This window comes from Bombina bombina, chromosome 6, assembly GCF_027579735.1.
Source record: "Bombina bombina isolate aBomBom1 chromosome 6, aBomBom1.pri, whole genome shotgun sequence".
Classification (NCBI taxonomy): domain Eukaryota; kingdom Metazoa; phylum Chordata; class Amphibia; order Anura; family Bombinatoridae; genus Bombina; species Bombina bombina.
This window is the reverse complement of record NC_069504.1, coordinates 149,164,644-149,180,892: the sequence shown is the minus strand read 5'-3', so window position 1 is coordinate 149,180,892 and position 16,249 is coordinate 149,164,644. Positions and strand designations below refer to the sequence as shown.

Here is a 16,249-nt window from a genome sequence, read left to right as displayed (position 1 = left end):
GCTTGTTTAGAGTAGAAACCGCCCCCTCGACCTTGGGGACTGTCTGCCATAAGTCCTTTCTGGGGTCGACTATAGGAAACAATTTTTTAAATATGGGGGGAGGTACGAAAGGTATACCGGGCCTGTCCCATTCTTTATTAACAATGTACGCCACCCGCTTGGATATAGGAAAAGCTTCGGGGGGCCCCGGGGCCTCTAGGAACTTGTCCATTTTACATAGTGTTTCTGGAATGACCAGATAATCACAATCATCCAAATTGGATAACACCTCCTTAAGCAGAGCGCGGAGATGTTCCAACTTAAATTTAAAAGTAATCACATCAGGTTCAGCTTGTTGAGAAATTTTTCCTGAATCTGAAATTTCTCCCTCAGACAAAACCTCCCTGGCCCCCTCAGACTGGTGTAGGGGCCCTTCAGAAACAATATCATCAGCGTCCTCATGCTCTTCAGTATTTTCTAAAACAGAGCAGTCGCGCTTTCGCTGATAAGTGGGCATATTGGCTAAAATGTTTTTGATAGAATTATCCATAACAGCCGTTAATTGTTGCATAGTAAGGAGTATTGGCGCGCTAGATGTACTAGGGGCCTCCTGTATGGGCAAGACTGGTGTAGACGAAGGAGGGGATGATGCAGTACCATGCTTACTCCCCTCACTTGAGGAATCATCTTGGGCATCATTTTTACTAAATTTTTTATGACATAAATCACATCTATTTAAATGAGAAGGAACCTTGGCTTCCCCACAGTCAGAACACAATCTATCTGGTAGTTCAGACATGTTAAACAGGCATAAACTTGATAACAAAGCACAAAAAAACGTTTTAAAATAAAACCGTTACTGTCACTTTAAATTTTAAACTGAACACACTTTATTACTGCAATTGCGAAAAAGTATGAAGGAATTGTTCAAAATTCACCAAAATTTCACCACAGTGTCTAAAAGCCCTAAAAGTATTGCACACCAAATTTGGAAGCTTTAACCCTTAAAATAACGGAACCGGAGCCGTTTTTATATTTAACCCCTTTACAGTCCCTGGAATCTGCTTTGCTGAGACCCAACCAAGCCCAAAGGGGAATACGATACCAAATGATGCCTTCAGAAAGACTTTTCTATGTATCAGAGCTCCACCCACATGCAGCTGCATGCCATGCTGTTCTCAAAAACAAGTGCGCCATACCGGCGCGAAAATGAGGCTCTGACTATGATTAGGGAAAGCCCCTATAGAATAAAGTGTCTAAAACAGTGCCTGCCGATATTATTTTACAAAAAATACCCAGATTAAATGATTCCTCAAGGCTAAATATGTGTAAATATGATCGATTTAGCCCAGAAAATGTCTACAGTCTTAATAAACCCTTGTGAAGCCCTTATTTACTGTCTGAATAAAAATGGCTTACCGGATCCCATAGGGAAAATGACAGCTTCCAGCATTACATCGTCTTGTTAGAATGTGTCATACCTCAAGCAGCAAAAGACTGCTCACTGTTCCCCCAACTGAAGTTAATTCCTCTCAACAGTCCTGTGTGGAACAGCCATGGATTTTAGTAACGGTTGCTAAAATCATTTTCCTCATACAAACAGAAATCTTCATCTCTTTTCTGTTTCAGAGTAAATAGTACATACCAGCACTATTTTAAAATAACAAACTCTTGATTGAATAATAAAAACTACAGTTAAACACTAAAAAACTCTAAGCCATCTCCGTGGAGATGTTGCCTGTACAACGGCAAAGAGAATGACTGGGGTAGGCGGAGCCTAGGAGGGATCATGTGACCAGCTTTGCTGGCTCTTTGCCATTTCCTGTTGGGGAAGAGAATATCTCACAAGTAAGGATGACGCCGTGGACCGGACACACCTATGTTGGAGAAATATACCCCGAAGAAGCTAACAAGAGGAGGCTTCAGGACCAGTCCCAGCAACACCTGTGGCAAGCTAGTGCAAAAATACTGCAAGAGAATTACTCTCAATGCATATGGAATTCCTCTATTCTTCTCTGCCATTTTCTCAGTTCTCTGAGGGAGATAACAGGACTCACAACTGTTTGAGCACCCTTTTCCACAAAGACGTCTAAGCACCTCACATTTTCACCTCTCATATGTGAAGGAAAAAATTAGGACTGAGTTCATTTTTACCTGCCTTCTGGTGGAGAGGTGTTTAATCCCTGTCATGGCTCATGTAATCTCACGAGGTATGAAAGAAAATATAATTGTAGCACAGAGTGAAGAAAAAATGCAACACAGAAAATACTAAATTAAATAATAATCCAAGACAAATATCACAATATAATGTTTTTTAATTATTATACCAACCTGGCTTGTTTGTCTGTGTGGCTACAGTCACCATATCACTCACAGAAACTATATTTTTCTCTCTTGATATTTGTGAATTTTGATTGCCTGTTTGTATATTTTGATGCTCTTTACTCTAAAAACAAACAAAAATCGAATTGCAATACATTTATAGTTAAATGTGTTTTTACCACAAAGAGTAAAGGCTATTTCTTATTTGCAGAAATCATCTGATAATAAAAGAAAAAAAAAAAAATTATGCTTACCTGATAAATTTGTTTCTTTTTAGATACGATGAGTCCACGGATTTCATCCTTACTTGTGGGATATCGCCTCCTGGTCAGCAGGAGGAGGCAAAGAGCACCACAGCAGAGCTGTATATATAGCTCCTCCCTTCATTCCCACTCCAGTCATTCGACCGAAGTTAGGAAAAGAAAGGGAAAGCCAAGGTGCAGAGGTGACTGAAGTTTAACAAAAACAAATACCTGTCTTATAAAAACAGGGCGGACCGTGGACTCATCGTATCTAAAAAGAAACAAATTTATCAGGTAAGCATAAATTTTCTTTTCTTTTTAAAGATATGATGAGTCGACGGATTTCATCCTTACTTGTGGGATACAATACCAAAGCAATAGTACACGGATGAAAAGGAAGGGACAAGACAGGGAACCTAAACGGAAGGCACCACTGCTTGAAGAACCTTTCTCCCAAAAGCAGCCTTAGCCGAGGCAAAAGTATCAAATTTGTAAAATTTAGAAAAAGTGTGAAGAGACGACCAAATTGCAACTTTGCAAATCTGTTCAACAGAAGCATCATTTTTGAATGCCCATGAGGAAGCCACAGCCCTAGTGGAATGAGCCGTAATTCGTTCAGGAGGCTGCTGTCCACAGTCTCATATGCAAAACGCATAAAACTCTTCAGCCAAAAAGAGAGGTAGCCGTAGCTTTCTGACCCCTACGTTGCCCTGAAAAAACAACAAACAAAGAAGACGATTGTCGAAAATCCTTAGTCGCTTGTAAGTAAAACTTTAAAGAACAGACTATATTCAAATTATGTAACAGACGTTCCTTCTTAGAAGGATTAGGACACAAAGAAGGAACAACAATCTCCTGATAAATATTCCTGTTTGAAACAACCTTAGGAAGAAAAACAGAATTTATGCTTACCTGATAAATTTATTTCTCTTACGGTGTGTCCGGTACACAGCTTCATCCTTACTTGTGGGATATTCTCAATCCCCACAGGAAGTGGCAAAGAGAGCACACAGCAGAGCTGTCCATATAGCTCCCCTCAGGCTCCGCCCCCCAGTCATTCGACCGACGGTTAGAAGAAAAAGGAGAACCATAGGGTGCAGTGGTGACTGTAGTTTACAAAAATAAATTTAGACCTGACTAAATCGCAAGGGTGGGCCGTGGACCGGACACACCGTAAGAGAAATAAATTTATCAGGTAAGCATAAATTCTGTTTTCTCTTACATTGGTGTGTCTGGTCCACGGCTTCATCCTTACTTGTGGGAACCAATACCAAAGCTTTAGGACATGGATGAAGGGAGGGAAACAGTCAGGTAACTGAAACGGAAGGCACCACTGCTTGCAAAACCTTTCTCCCAAAAATAGCCTCCGAAGAAGCATAAGTATCGAATTTGTAAAATTTGGCAAATGTATGCAGTGAAGACCAAGTCGCTGCCTTACAAATCTGTTCAACAGAAGCCTCGTTCTTGAAAGCCCATGTGGAAGCCACAGCTCTAGTGGAGTGAGCTGTAATTCGTTCAGGAGGCTGCCGCCCGGCAGTCTCATAAGCCAATCGGATGATGCTTTTCAGCCAGAAGGAAAGCGGTAGCAGTTGCTTTCTGACCTCTCCTCTTACCAGAATAAACGACAAACAAGGATGATGTTTGTCTGAAATCTTTTGTTGCTTCTAAATAGAATTTTAAAGCACGAACCACATCTATATTGTGTAACTGACGTTCCTTTTTTGAAACTGGATTAGGACACAGAGAAGGAACAGTTATTTCCTGGTTAATATTCTTATTGGAAAACACCTTTGGAAGAAAACCAGGCTTGGTACGCAAAACAACCTTATCTGTATGGAACACCAGATAGGGTGAGGTACACTGCAAAGCAGACAATTCAGAAACTCTTCGAGCAGAAGAAATAGCAACCAAAAATAAAACTTTCCAAGATAGTAACTTAATATCTAAGGAATGTAGAGGTTCAAACGGAACCCCTTGAAGAACTGAAAGAACTAAATTTAGACTCCATGGAGGAGCCACAGGTCTGTAAACAGGTTTGATCCTAACTAAGGCCTGTACAAACGCCTGCACATCTGGCACAGCTGCCAGACGCTTATGCAACAGAATAGACAGAGCAGATATCTGTCCTTTCAACAAACTAGCTGACAATCCTTTCTCCAATCCTTCTTGGAGGAAAGATAACAACCTTGGAATCCTAATCTTACTCCACGAGTAACCCTTGGATTCGCACCAACAAAGATATTTTCGCCATATCTTAAGATAAATTTTCCTAGTAACAGGCTTTCCAGCCTGGATCAGAGTATCTATAACTGATTCAGAGAACCCATGCTTAGCTAGAATTAAGCGTTCAATCTCCAAGCAGTCAGTTGCAGAGAAACTAGGTTTGGATGTTTGAATGGACCTTGGATTAGATGGTCCTGCCTCAAAGGTAGCTTCCATGGTGGAGCCGATGACATATCCACCAGGTCTGCATACCAAGTCCTGCGTGGCCACGCAGGAGCTATCAGAATTACCGAAGCCTTCTCCTGTTTGATTCTGGCTACTAGCCGAGGGAGAAGAGGAAACGGTGGAAAGACATAAGCCAGATTGAATGACCAAGGCGCCACTAGAGCATCTATCAATGTCGCCTTGGGATCCCTGGACCTGGACCCGTAAAGGGGAACTTTTGAGTTCTGGCAGGACGCCATCAGGTCCAGTTCTGGAAAACCCCATAGTTGGGTTAGTTGAACAAAAACCTCCGGGTGGAATTCCCACTCCCCCGGATGAAAATTCTGAAGACTCAGATAATCCGCCTCCCAGTTGTCTACTCCTGGGATGTGGATTGCAGATAGATGGCAGGAGTGATCCTCCGCCCATTTGATGATCTTGGATACCTCCCTCATCGCCAGGGAACTCTTTGTTCCTCCCTGATGATTGATGTACGCTACAGTCGTGATGTTGTCCGACTGAAATCTGATGAATTTGGCCTCCGCCAGCTGAGGCCAGGCTTGGAGCGCATTGAATATCGCTCTCAATTCTAAAATGTTTATCGGGAGAAGAGATTCCTCCCGAGACCATAGACCCTGAGCTTTCAGGGAGTTCCAGACCGCACCCCAGCCTAAGAGACTGGCGTCGGTCGTGACAATGATCCACTCCGGTCTGCGGAAACTCATTCCCTGAGACAGGTGATCCTGAGACAACCACCAGAGGAGCGATTCTCTGGTTTTCTGGTCCATTTGTATCTGGGGAGACAAATCTGCATAATCCCCATTCCACTGTTTGAGCATGCACAGTTGCAGTGGTCTCAAATGAATTCTGGCAAAGGGGACTACGTCCATTGCGGCAACCATTAGACCGATTACCTCCATGCACCGAGCCACAGAAGGCTGAGGATTGGCATGAAGAACTCGACAGGAATTCGAAAGTTTTAACTTCCTGACCTCCGTCAGAAAGATTTTCATTTCTACCGAGTCTATTATTGTTCCCAGGAAGGGAACCCTTGTGACCGGGGACAGAGAACTTTTTTTTCTACGTTCACCCTCCACCCGTGAGATCTTAGAAAGGCCAAAACAATGTCTGTATGCGACTTTGCTCTGTGAACAGACGACGCTTGTATTAAGATATCGTCTAGGTAAAGTGCTACTGCAATGCCCCGCGGTCTTAGAACTGCTAGAAGGGACCCTAGCACCTTTGTGAAAATTCTTGGAGCGGTGGCCAACCCGAAGGGAAGAGCCACAAACTGATAATGCTTGTCCATGAAGGCGAACCTTAGGAACTGATGGTGATCCTTGTGGATAGGAATATGCATGTACGCATCCTTTAAATCCACGGTAGTCATATATTGACCCTCCTGGATCATCGGTAAGATTGTCCGGATAGTCTCCATCTTGAATGATGGAACTCTGAGAAATTTGTTTAGGATTTTTAAGTCCAGAATTGGCCTGAAAGTTCCTTCCTTTTTGGGAACTACAAACAAGTTTGAGTAAAAACCCCATCCTCGATCTGCAGTTGGGACTGGGTGTATTACTCCCATCTTTAGAAGATCTTCTACGCAACGTAAGAATGCCTGTCTCTTTGTCTGGTCTAAAGACAAGCGAGACATGTGGAACCTTCCCCTTGGAGGAAGGTCCTTGAATTCCAGAAGGTACCCCTGAGAGACAATTTCTAACACCCAGGGATCCAGAACATCTCTTGCCCAGGCCTGAGCAAAGAGAGAGAGTCTGCCCCCTACTAGATCCGGTCCCGGATCGGGGGCTACCCTTTCATGCTGTCTTGGTAGCAGCAGCAGGCTTCTTGGCCTGTTTACCCTTGTTCCAGCCTTGCATGGGTTTCCATGCAGGTTTGGACTGGGAAGCGTTAACCTCTTGCTTAGTGGCTGTAGAGGTAGAAGCGGGTCCGTTCCTGAAATTGCAAAAGGAACTTTTAGACTTATTTTAAGCCTTGAAAGGTCTATCTTGTGGAAGGGCATGGCCCTTTCCTCCAGTGATATCAGAAATAATCTCTTTCAACTCTGGCCCGAATAGGGTCTTACCCTTGAAAGGAATATTAAGCAATTTTGTTTTGGACGACACATCCGCCGACCAAGATTTTAGTCAAAGCGCCCTGCGTGCCACGATTGCAAAACCAGAATTTTTCGCCGCTAATTTAGCTAACTGAAGAGCGGCATCTGTAATGAAAGAATTAGCCAACTTCAGGGCGTGAATTCTGTCCATAACCTCATCATAAGGGGTCTCCCTCTGTAGGGAGTTTTCTAGTTCCTCAAACCAAAAAGCCGCTGCAGTGGTTACAGGAATAATGCAAGAAATTGGTTGAAGAAGAAAACCTTGTTGAACAAATATTTTCTTAAGCAAACCTTCCAATTTTTTATCCATAGGATCTTTGAAAGCGCAACTGTCTTCTATCGGTATAGTCGTGCGCTTAGTCTTGAAACTGCCCCCTCCACCTTAGGGACCGCCTGCCACGCGTCCCTTCTGGGGTCAACAATGGGGAACATTTTCTAAAATATAGGGGGGGGAACAAAAGGTACACCTGGTCTCTCCCACTCCCTAGTCACAATATCCGCCACCCTCTTAGGTATCGGAAACGCATCAGTGTGTACCGGGACCTCTAAGAATTTGTCCATTTTACACAATTTTTCTGGGACCACCAAGGGGTCACAATCATCTAGCGTAGCTAACACCTCCTTAAGCTGGGCGCGGAGGTGTTCTAGCTTAAATTTAAATGCTATAGTATCTGGCTCTGCCTGTTGAGAAACTTTTCCTGAGTCAGAAATTTCTCCCTCAGACAGGCCCTCCCTCACCGCCAATTCAGATTGATGTGAGGGCACTACAGATAAATTATCCGCTGCGTCTGATTGCTCATTTTCTGTATTTAAAACTGAGCTGTCACGCTTTCTTGGAAATGCTGGCAGTTTGGATAAAAAAGCTGCGAGAGAATTATCCATTACTGCTGCTAATCGTTGCAAAGTAACAGGGATCGATGCACTAGATGTGCTGGGCATCGCCTGCGCGGGCATAACTGGTGTTGACACAGAAGGGGAAGATAAAATACTCTCCTCGTTACCTTCAGCTAAAGATACATCTTGGGCTACATTTTTAAGTGTCATTGTATGGTCCTTAAACTGCTTGGACGCTATAGCACACTTCAAACATAAATTCAATGGGGGTACCGCCATGGCTTTTAAACAAAGAACAAGCGCTATCTGAAGGCTCAGACATGTTTGACAGACTTTAGACAGTACTGAAATGCAAAAAAAAAATACTTTTGAAAAAAACGTTACTGTGTCTTTAAATAATAAAAAAAGTGCACACTTTATTACCAAAACATCAAAAAACTATCAAGGAAACATCCCGATTTTAATGAAATTTTCACCACATTATCCTAATGCTTTGAAAAGATTGCACACAAATTTTCAGCTCAATTAACCCCTTAATGTCCAAAACGGAGCTAAAAACAGAATTTGACCGGTTAAACACACTACAGTACTATATGCCACAGCTTCTGCTGTGGCTTTTACCTTCCTTAGGGATTATTTGAAGGAGAAATAAGCCTGTTTGAAGTCCCTCTGAAGTCTCTGGACACCACACGTGAGGCTGCATGAACTGTCTTGTCAAAAACAACTGCGCAACTGAGGCGCTAAAATGAGGCCTCCTCCCTCTTCATTACAGAGTGCTGGGGCCTTTGAGGAAGATTAGGAGTCTAATCAAATGCCAGGCGAATAAAAAACCCCATAAGCGTTTTTATAAGTCACAAAAACACCTTATCTATAAATAAAATATGCTAAAAAGCAATCGATTAAGCCCAAAATCGTGTCAACCAGCAACTAAGCCCTTTATTTAAGCCATCATTTTATACATAGTCTAAGAAACATGGCTTACCTTCCCCTATGGGGATTCCTGACAGTCTTCTAGCATTACTGGGTTTTGTTAGAAAAATGACTGATCATACCTGAAGCAGTTAAGCCTGCAAATTGTTCCCCCAACTGAAGTTCTCCTGTATTCAACAGTCCTGCGTGGGAACAGCAATGGATTTTAGTTACTGATGCTAAAATCATAGTCCTCTCAGCAGAAATCTTCATCATTTTCTGCTTCAGAGTAAATAGTACAAGCCGGCACTATTTTAAAATAAACTTTTGATAGAAGAAATAAAAACTACAATCTAACACCACAAACTCTTTACCACCCCCTTGGAGATGCTACTTGTTTACAGCGGCAAAGAGAATGACTGGGGGGGGCGGAGCCTGAGGGGAGCTATATGGACAGCTCTGCTGTGTGCTCTCTTTGCCACTTCCTGTGGGGATTGAGAATATCCCACAAGTAAGGATGAAGCCGTGGACCGGACACACCAATGTAAGAAAAACCAGGTTTAGTACGTAACACCACCTTATCCGCATGGAAAATAAGATAAGGAGAATCAAATTGCAATGCCGAAAGCTCAGATACTCTGCGAGCAGAGGAAATAGCAACCAGAAATAAAACGTTCCAAGATAATAACTTCATATCTATGGAATGCATAGGTTCAAACGGAACCCCTTGAAGAACTCTAAGAACTAAATTTAAACTCCAAGGAGGAGCAATAGGTCTAAATACAGGCCTGATTCTAGTCAGAGCTTGACAAAAAGATTGTACATCTGGAACACTTGCCAGACGCTTGTGTAACAAAATAGATAAAGCAGAAATCTGTCCCTTTAAAGGGACAGTCAAGTATAAATTAAACTTTCATTATTCAGATAGGACTTTTAATTTTAATTGACTTTCCAATTTACTTTTATCATCAAATTTGCTTTTTTCTCTTGGTATTTAAACTAAACATAAGAAGGCTCATATGCTAATTTCTAAGCCTTTGAGGGCTGCCTCTTATCACATTCTTTTTAAATCTCTTTTCAACACAAAGAGACAGAAAGTACACGTGGGCTATATAGATAACACTGTGTTCAGGCACAGAAAGTTATTTAAGATCTAGCACAACACACTGCTAAATTTAAGACAATAGATAATAAACAGTCACAGTCATGTGATCAGGGGGCTGGAAGAAGGTTCCTAAATACAAGGTAATCACAAAGGTAAAAAGTACATTAATATAACTGTGTTGGTTATGCAAAACTGGGGAATGAGTAATAAAGGGATTATCTATCTTTTAAAACAATAACAATTCTATGGTTGACTGTCCCTTTAAGGAACTTGCTGACATCCCCTTCTCCAATCCTTCTTGGAGAAAGGACAAAATCCTGGGAATACGAATCCTACTCCATGAGTAGCCCCTGGAATCACACCAATAAAGATATTTACGCCATATCTTATGGTAAATCTTCCTTCAGGCTTACGTGCCTGAATTAAAGTATCTATAACCGAATCAGAAAAACCTCGCTTAGATAAAATTAAGCGTTCAATCTCCAGGCAGTCAGTTGCAGAGAAACTAGATTCGGATGACGAAAGGGACCTTTCCTCAATGGTAGCTTCCACGGTGGCTGAGATGACATGTCCACCAGATCTGCATACCAAATCCTGCGAGGTCACACAGGGGTGATGAGGATTACTGACGCCCTCTCCTGTTTGACTCGAGCAAACGGAGGAAATACATAAGCTGGGCTGAAAGACTAAGGCAATGCCAGGGCATCTATCAGCTCCACCTGGGGATCCCTGGAACTGGACTCTTATCTCGAAAGCTTGGCATTCTGACGAGATGCCATGAGATCCAACTCCGGCCTGCCCCATCTGAGAATCAGGTTGGAAAATATCTCCGGATGGAATTCCCACTCTCCCGGATGAAATGTCTGCCTGCTCAGAAAGTCTGCCTCCCAGTTTTCCACCCCTGGAATGTAGATCGCCGACAGATGGCAAGAGTGAGACTCCGCCCACTATATTATCTTGGCAACTTCTGTATCACTAAGGAACTCCTTGTTCCTCCCTGATGATTGATGTAAGCTACCGTCATTATGTTGTCCGACTGAAATCTGATTAATTGGGCCAAAGTCAACTGAGGCCAATCCCGAAGAGCATTGAATATTGCTCTCATCTCCAGAATATTGATGGGAAGTAGAAACTCCGCCCGAGTCCATACACCCTGAGCACTTAGGGAGTTCCAAACTGCTCCCCAACCTAACAGACTGGTATCCGTTGTCACTATTACCCAGGAGGGTCTGCGGAAGCATGTCCCCTGGGACAGATGATCCGGTGACAACCACCATAGAAGACAATCCCTTGTCTCCTGATCTAGATATATTAGAGGAGACAGATCTGTATAATCTCCATTCCACTGTCTGAGCATGCTCAATTGCAGAGGTCTGAGATGAAACCATGCAAACGGTACAATGTCCATTGCCGCCACCATCAATCCGATTACCTCCATGCACTGAGCCACTGACGGACGAAGATTGGACTGAGTGGCTCGACATGATTCAGGATTTTTAACTTTCTGACCTCCGTCAGAAAAATCTTAATTGAAAGAGAGTCGACTACAGTTCCCAGAAAGGGCACCCTTGTCTGAGGAACTAAACTCTTTTCCAGGTTTACCTTCCACCCGTGGGTCCTTAGGAAGGAAAGCAAAATGTCGGTATGGGACCTAGCTAGTGGAAATGATGACGCCTGGATCAGTATATCGTCCATATAAGGCGCCACTGCAATGCTCCTCGGCCTTAGAACCGCCAGTAAAGACCCCAGAACCTTTGTGAAAATTCTGGGTGCTGTGGCTAGACCAAAAGGAAGAGCCACGAACTGAAAGTGTTTGTCCAGAAAGGAAAATCTCAGGAAGTTGTAATGATCTCTGTGGATGGGAACATGAAGGTATGCATCCTTTAGATCCACTGTCGTTATAAATTGACCCTCCTGGATCAATGGAAGAATGGTACAAATAGTTTCCATCTTGAAAGATGGAACTCTGAGAAACTTGTTTAGACTCTTGAGATCTAAGATAGGTCTGAAAGTTCCCTCTTTTTTGGGAACTACAAACAGATTTGAGTAAAACCTCTGTCCCTGAATTGGAATGGGACAGATTACTCCCATGGAGGAGAGGTCTCTTACACAGCGTAAGAACGCCTCTCTTTTTATCTGGTCTACAGATAACCGTGAAAGAAGAAACCTTCCTCTGGGGGAAGAATTTTTGAATTCCAGTTTGTATCCCTGAGACACTATATCTATTGCCCAGGGATCCTGAAAATCTCTCACCCAAGACTGGATGAAGAAAGACAGTCTGCCCCCTACTAGATCCGTTCCCGGACAGGGGGGTCAACCCTTCATGCTGACTTTGGAGCGGCAGCAGGCTTCTTGGATTGTTTACCCTTGTTCCAAGACTGGTTTGGTCTCCAGGTAGACTTGGCTTGCGAATAGTTCCCTTCCTGTTCAGAGGAAGAGGTAGTGGGAATTCCCTTGAAATTTCGAAAGGAAGGTAAATTACTCTGCCGACCTCTCTGTTTGGATCTCTTATCCTGAGGGAGGAGATGGCCCTTGCCTCCCGTGATGTCAAATAATTTCCTTCAAGTCAGGACCGAACAAGGTCTTCCCCTTGTAAGGAATAGCCATAGACTTGGAAGACACATCTGCAGACCAAGATTTCAACCATAAGGCTCTGCGTGCTAAGATGGAGAACCCCGAACTCTTAGCAGCCAATTTGGTAATCTGCAGAGAAGCGTCAGTAATAAATTAATTAGCTAATTTAAGAGCTTAGATCCTATCTTGTATCTCTTTTAAAGAAGTCACAGTCTTAAGAGATTCTTCCAGAGCATTAAACCATTAAGCAGCTGCACTTGTAACCGTAACAATGCAGGCTGCCGCTTGCAATAGCAACCCCTGATGAACATAGATTTTCTTAAGAAGACCCTCTAATTTCTTATCCATAGGGTCCTTGAAAGCACAACTATCCTCGATAGGAACAGTAGTACGTTTAGCCAAGGTGGAAATAGCTCCTTCCACCTTAGGGACCATCTGCCAAGAGTCCCTAATAGCGTCAGCTATAAGATACATTTTCTTAAAAACAGGAGAAGGGAAAAAGGGAATACCTGGTCTCTCCCATTCTTTAGCAATTATTTCTGAAGTTTTTTTAGGAACTGGAAAAACATCAGAATAAGAAGGGACTTCTAGATATCTGTCTAACTTACTCAATTTTTCTGGAGGAACCACAATTGAATCAGTCGTCCAGAGTAACCAAAACCTCCCTTAATAAAAGGCGGAGGTGTTCAAGTTTAAACCTGAAGGAAACCACTTCTGAATCCGTCAGTGGCAAGACACTTCCAGAGTCAGAAAGTTCACCTTTGGATAGGACCTCCATACCCTCCAATTCAAAGCTATGTGAGGGTATATCTAAGCAACAGAAGCTGTATTAACTATGTGAGCTTCCTTCCTTCTGCGTTTGCCTTGAAATACGGGAAAGGCAGACAACGCCTCAGAAAGAGTGGATGATAAAACAGACGCTGTGTCCTTTAAAGTAATTGCAGCAGAGGCTGCAGAGGTACTTGGCTCCGCTTGAGCGGGCGTTAAGGGCTGTGACGCGTGGGGAGAAAGTTGCGGTATACTATACTCTGAATCTCATCAGTAGAACCCTGAGAAACATCTGCATTTGACAATTTTTTTATCAAGAAAAATTTGTTCTCTAAACTGTAAACCCTCTCAATGCAAGAAGGACAAAGGGTAACAGGAGGTTCAACATTGGCATTCAAACACATGGAACATGTACTGTTCAGAAGGTCCTCCATGATAAAAGATAGAGCAAATACAATCATGGTCGTGCCTTTAAATATACAATCTGATAATTAATAAGTCAGAAATAATGCAACGTAACAGTCCAAAAACATAATTTATGTAAGAACTTACCTGATAAATTCATTTCTTTCATATTAGCAAGAGTCCATGAGCTAGTGACGTATGGGATATACATTCCTACCAGGAGGGGCAAAGTTTCCCAAACCTCAAAATGCCTATAAATACACCCCTCACCACACCCACAATTCAGTTTAACGAATAGCCAAGAAGTGGGGTGATAAAAAAGTGCAAAAGCATATAAAATAAGGAATTGGAATAATTGTGCTTTATACAAAAATCATAACCACCACAAAAAAAGGGCGGGCCTCATGGACTCTTGCTAATATGAAAGAAATTAATTTATCAGGTAAGTTCTTACATAAATTATGTTTTCTTTCATGTAATTAGCAAGAGTCCATGAGCTAGTGACGTATGGGATAATGATTACCCAAGATGTGGATCTTTCCACACAAGAGTCACTAGAGAGGGAGGGATAAAATAAAGACAGCCAATTCCTGCTGAAAATAATCCACACCCAAAATAAAGTTTAATGAAAAACATAAGCAGAAGATTCAAACTGAAACCGCTGCCTGAAGTACTTTTCTACCAAAAACTGCTTCAGAAGAAGAAAATACATCAAAATGGTAGAATTTAGTAAAAGTATGCAAAGAGGACCAAGTTGCTGCTTTGCAAATCTGATCAATCGAAGCTTCATTCCTAAACGCCCAGGAAGTAGAAACTGACCTAGTAGAATGAGCTGTAATCCTCTGAGGCGGAGTTTTACCCGACTCAACATAGGCAAGATGAATTAAAGATGTCAACCAAGATGCCAAAGAAATGGCAGAAGCTTTCTGGCCTTTTCTAGAACCGGAAAAGATAACAAAGACTAGAAGTCTTACGGAAAGACTTAGTAGCTTCAACATAATATTTCAAAGCTCTAACAACATCCAAAGAATGCAACGATTTCTCCTTAGAATTCTTAGGATTAGGACATAATGAAGGAACCACAATTTCTCTACTAATGTTGTTGGAATTCACAACTTTAGGTAAAAAATCAAAAGAAGTTCGCAACACCGCCTTATCCTGATGAAAAATCAGAAAAGGAGACTCACAAGAAAGAGCAGATAATTCAGAAACTCTTCTGGCAGAAGAGATTGCCAAAAGGAACAAAACTTTCCAAGAAAGTAATTTAATGTCCAATGAATGCATAGGTTCAAACGGAGGAGCTTGAAGAGCCCCCAGAACCAAATTCAAACTCCAAGGAGGAGAAATTGACTTAATGACAGGCTTTATACGAACCAAAGCATGTACAAAACAATGAATATCAGGAAGAATAGCAATCTTTCTGTGAAAAAGAACAGAAAGAGCAGAGATTTGACCTTTCAAGGAACTTGCGGACAAACCCTTATCTAAACCATCCTGAAGAAACTGTAAAATTCTCGGTATTCTAAAAGAATGCCAAGAAAAATGATGAGAAATATAAGTCTTCCAGACTCTATAATATATCTCTCTAGATACAGATTTACGCGCCTGTAACATAGTATTAATCACAGAGTCAGAGAAACCTCTTTGACCAAGAATCAAGCGTTCAATCTCCATACCTTTAAATTTAAGGATTTCAGATCCTGATGGAAAAAAGGACCTTGCGACAGAAGGTCTGGTCTTAACGGAAGAGTCCACGGTTGGCAAGAGGCCATCCGGACCAGATCCGCATACCAAAACCTGTGAGGCCATGCCGGAGCTACCAGCAGAACAAACGAGCATTCCTTCAGAATCTTGGAGATTACTTTTGGAAGAAGAACTAGAGGCGGAAAGATATAGGCAGGATGATACTTCCAAGGAAGTGATAATGCATCCACTGCCTCCGCCTGAGGATCCCGGGATCTGGACAGATACCTGGGAAGTTTCTTGTTTAGATGAGACGCCATCAGATCTATTTCTGGAAGTTCCCACATTTGAACAATCTGAAGAAATACCTCTGGGTGAAGAGACCATTCGCCCGGATGCAACGTTTGGCGACTGAGATAATCCGCTTCCCAATTGTCTATACCTGGGATATGAACCGCAGAGATTAGACAGGAGCTGGATTCCGCCCAAACCAGAATTCGAGATACTTCTTTCATAGCCAGAGGACTGTGAGTCCCTCCTTGATGATTGATGTATGCCACAGTTGTGACATTGTCTGTCTGAAAACAAATGAACGATTCTCTCTTCAGAAGAGGCCAAAACTGAAGAGCTCTGAAAATTGCACGAAGTTCCAAAATATTGATCGGTAATCTCACCTCCTGAGATTCCCAAACTCCTTGTGCCGTCAGAGATCCCCACACAGCTCCCCAACCCATGAGACTTGCATCTGTTGAAATTACAGTCCAGGTCGGAAGCACAAAAGAAGCCCCCTGAATTAAACGATGGTGATCTGTCCACCACGTTAGAGAGTGTCGTACAATCGGTTTTAAAGATATTATTTGAGATATCTTTGTGTAATCCTTGCACCAT

The 16,249-nt window shown here is 42.4% G+C and overlaps 1 protein-coding gene across 1 annotated transcript in view; it reads right to left on the bottom strand.

Annotated features, from left to right (window-relative positions):
• The window catches only part of MOV10L1 (Mov10 like RISC complex RNA helicase 1), a 1,168,229-nt gene that overhangs the window by 722,957 nt on the left and 429,023 nt on the right, over positions 1-16,249 (bottom strand). Inside the window, exon 15 of the mRNA XM_053719185.1 lies at positions 2,311-2,425. Within this exon, the coding sequence (XP_053575160.1) occupies positions 2,311-2,425 (115 nt within the window). The remainder of the gene's footprint in view (positions 1-2,310; positions 2,426-16,249) is intronic.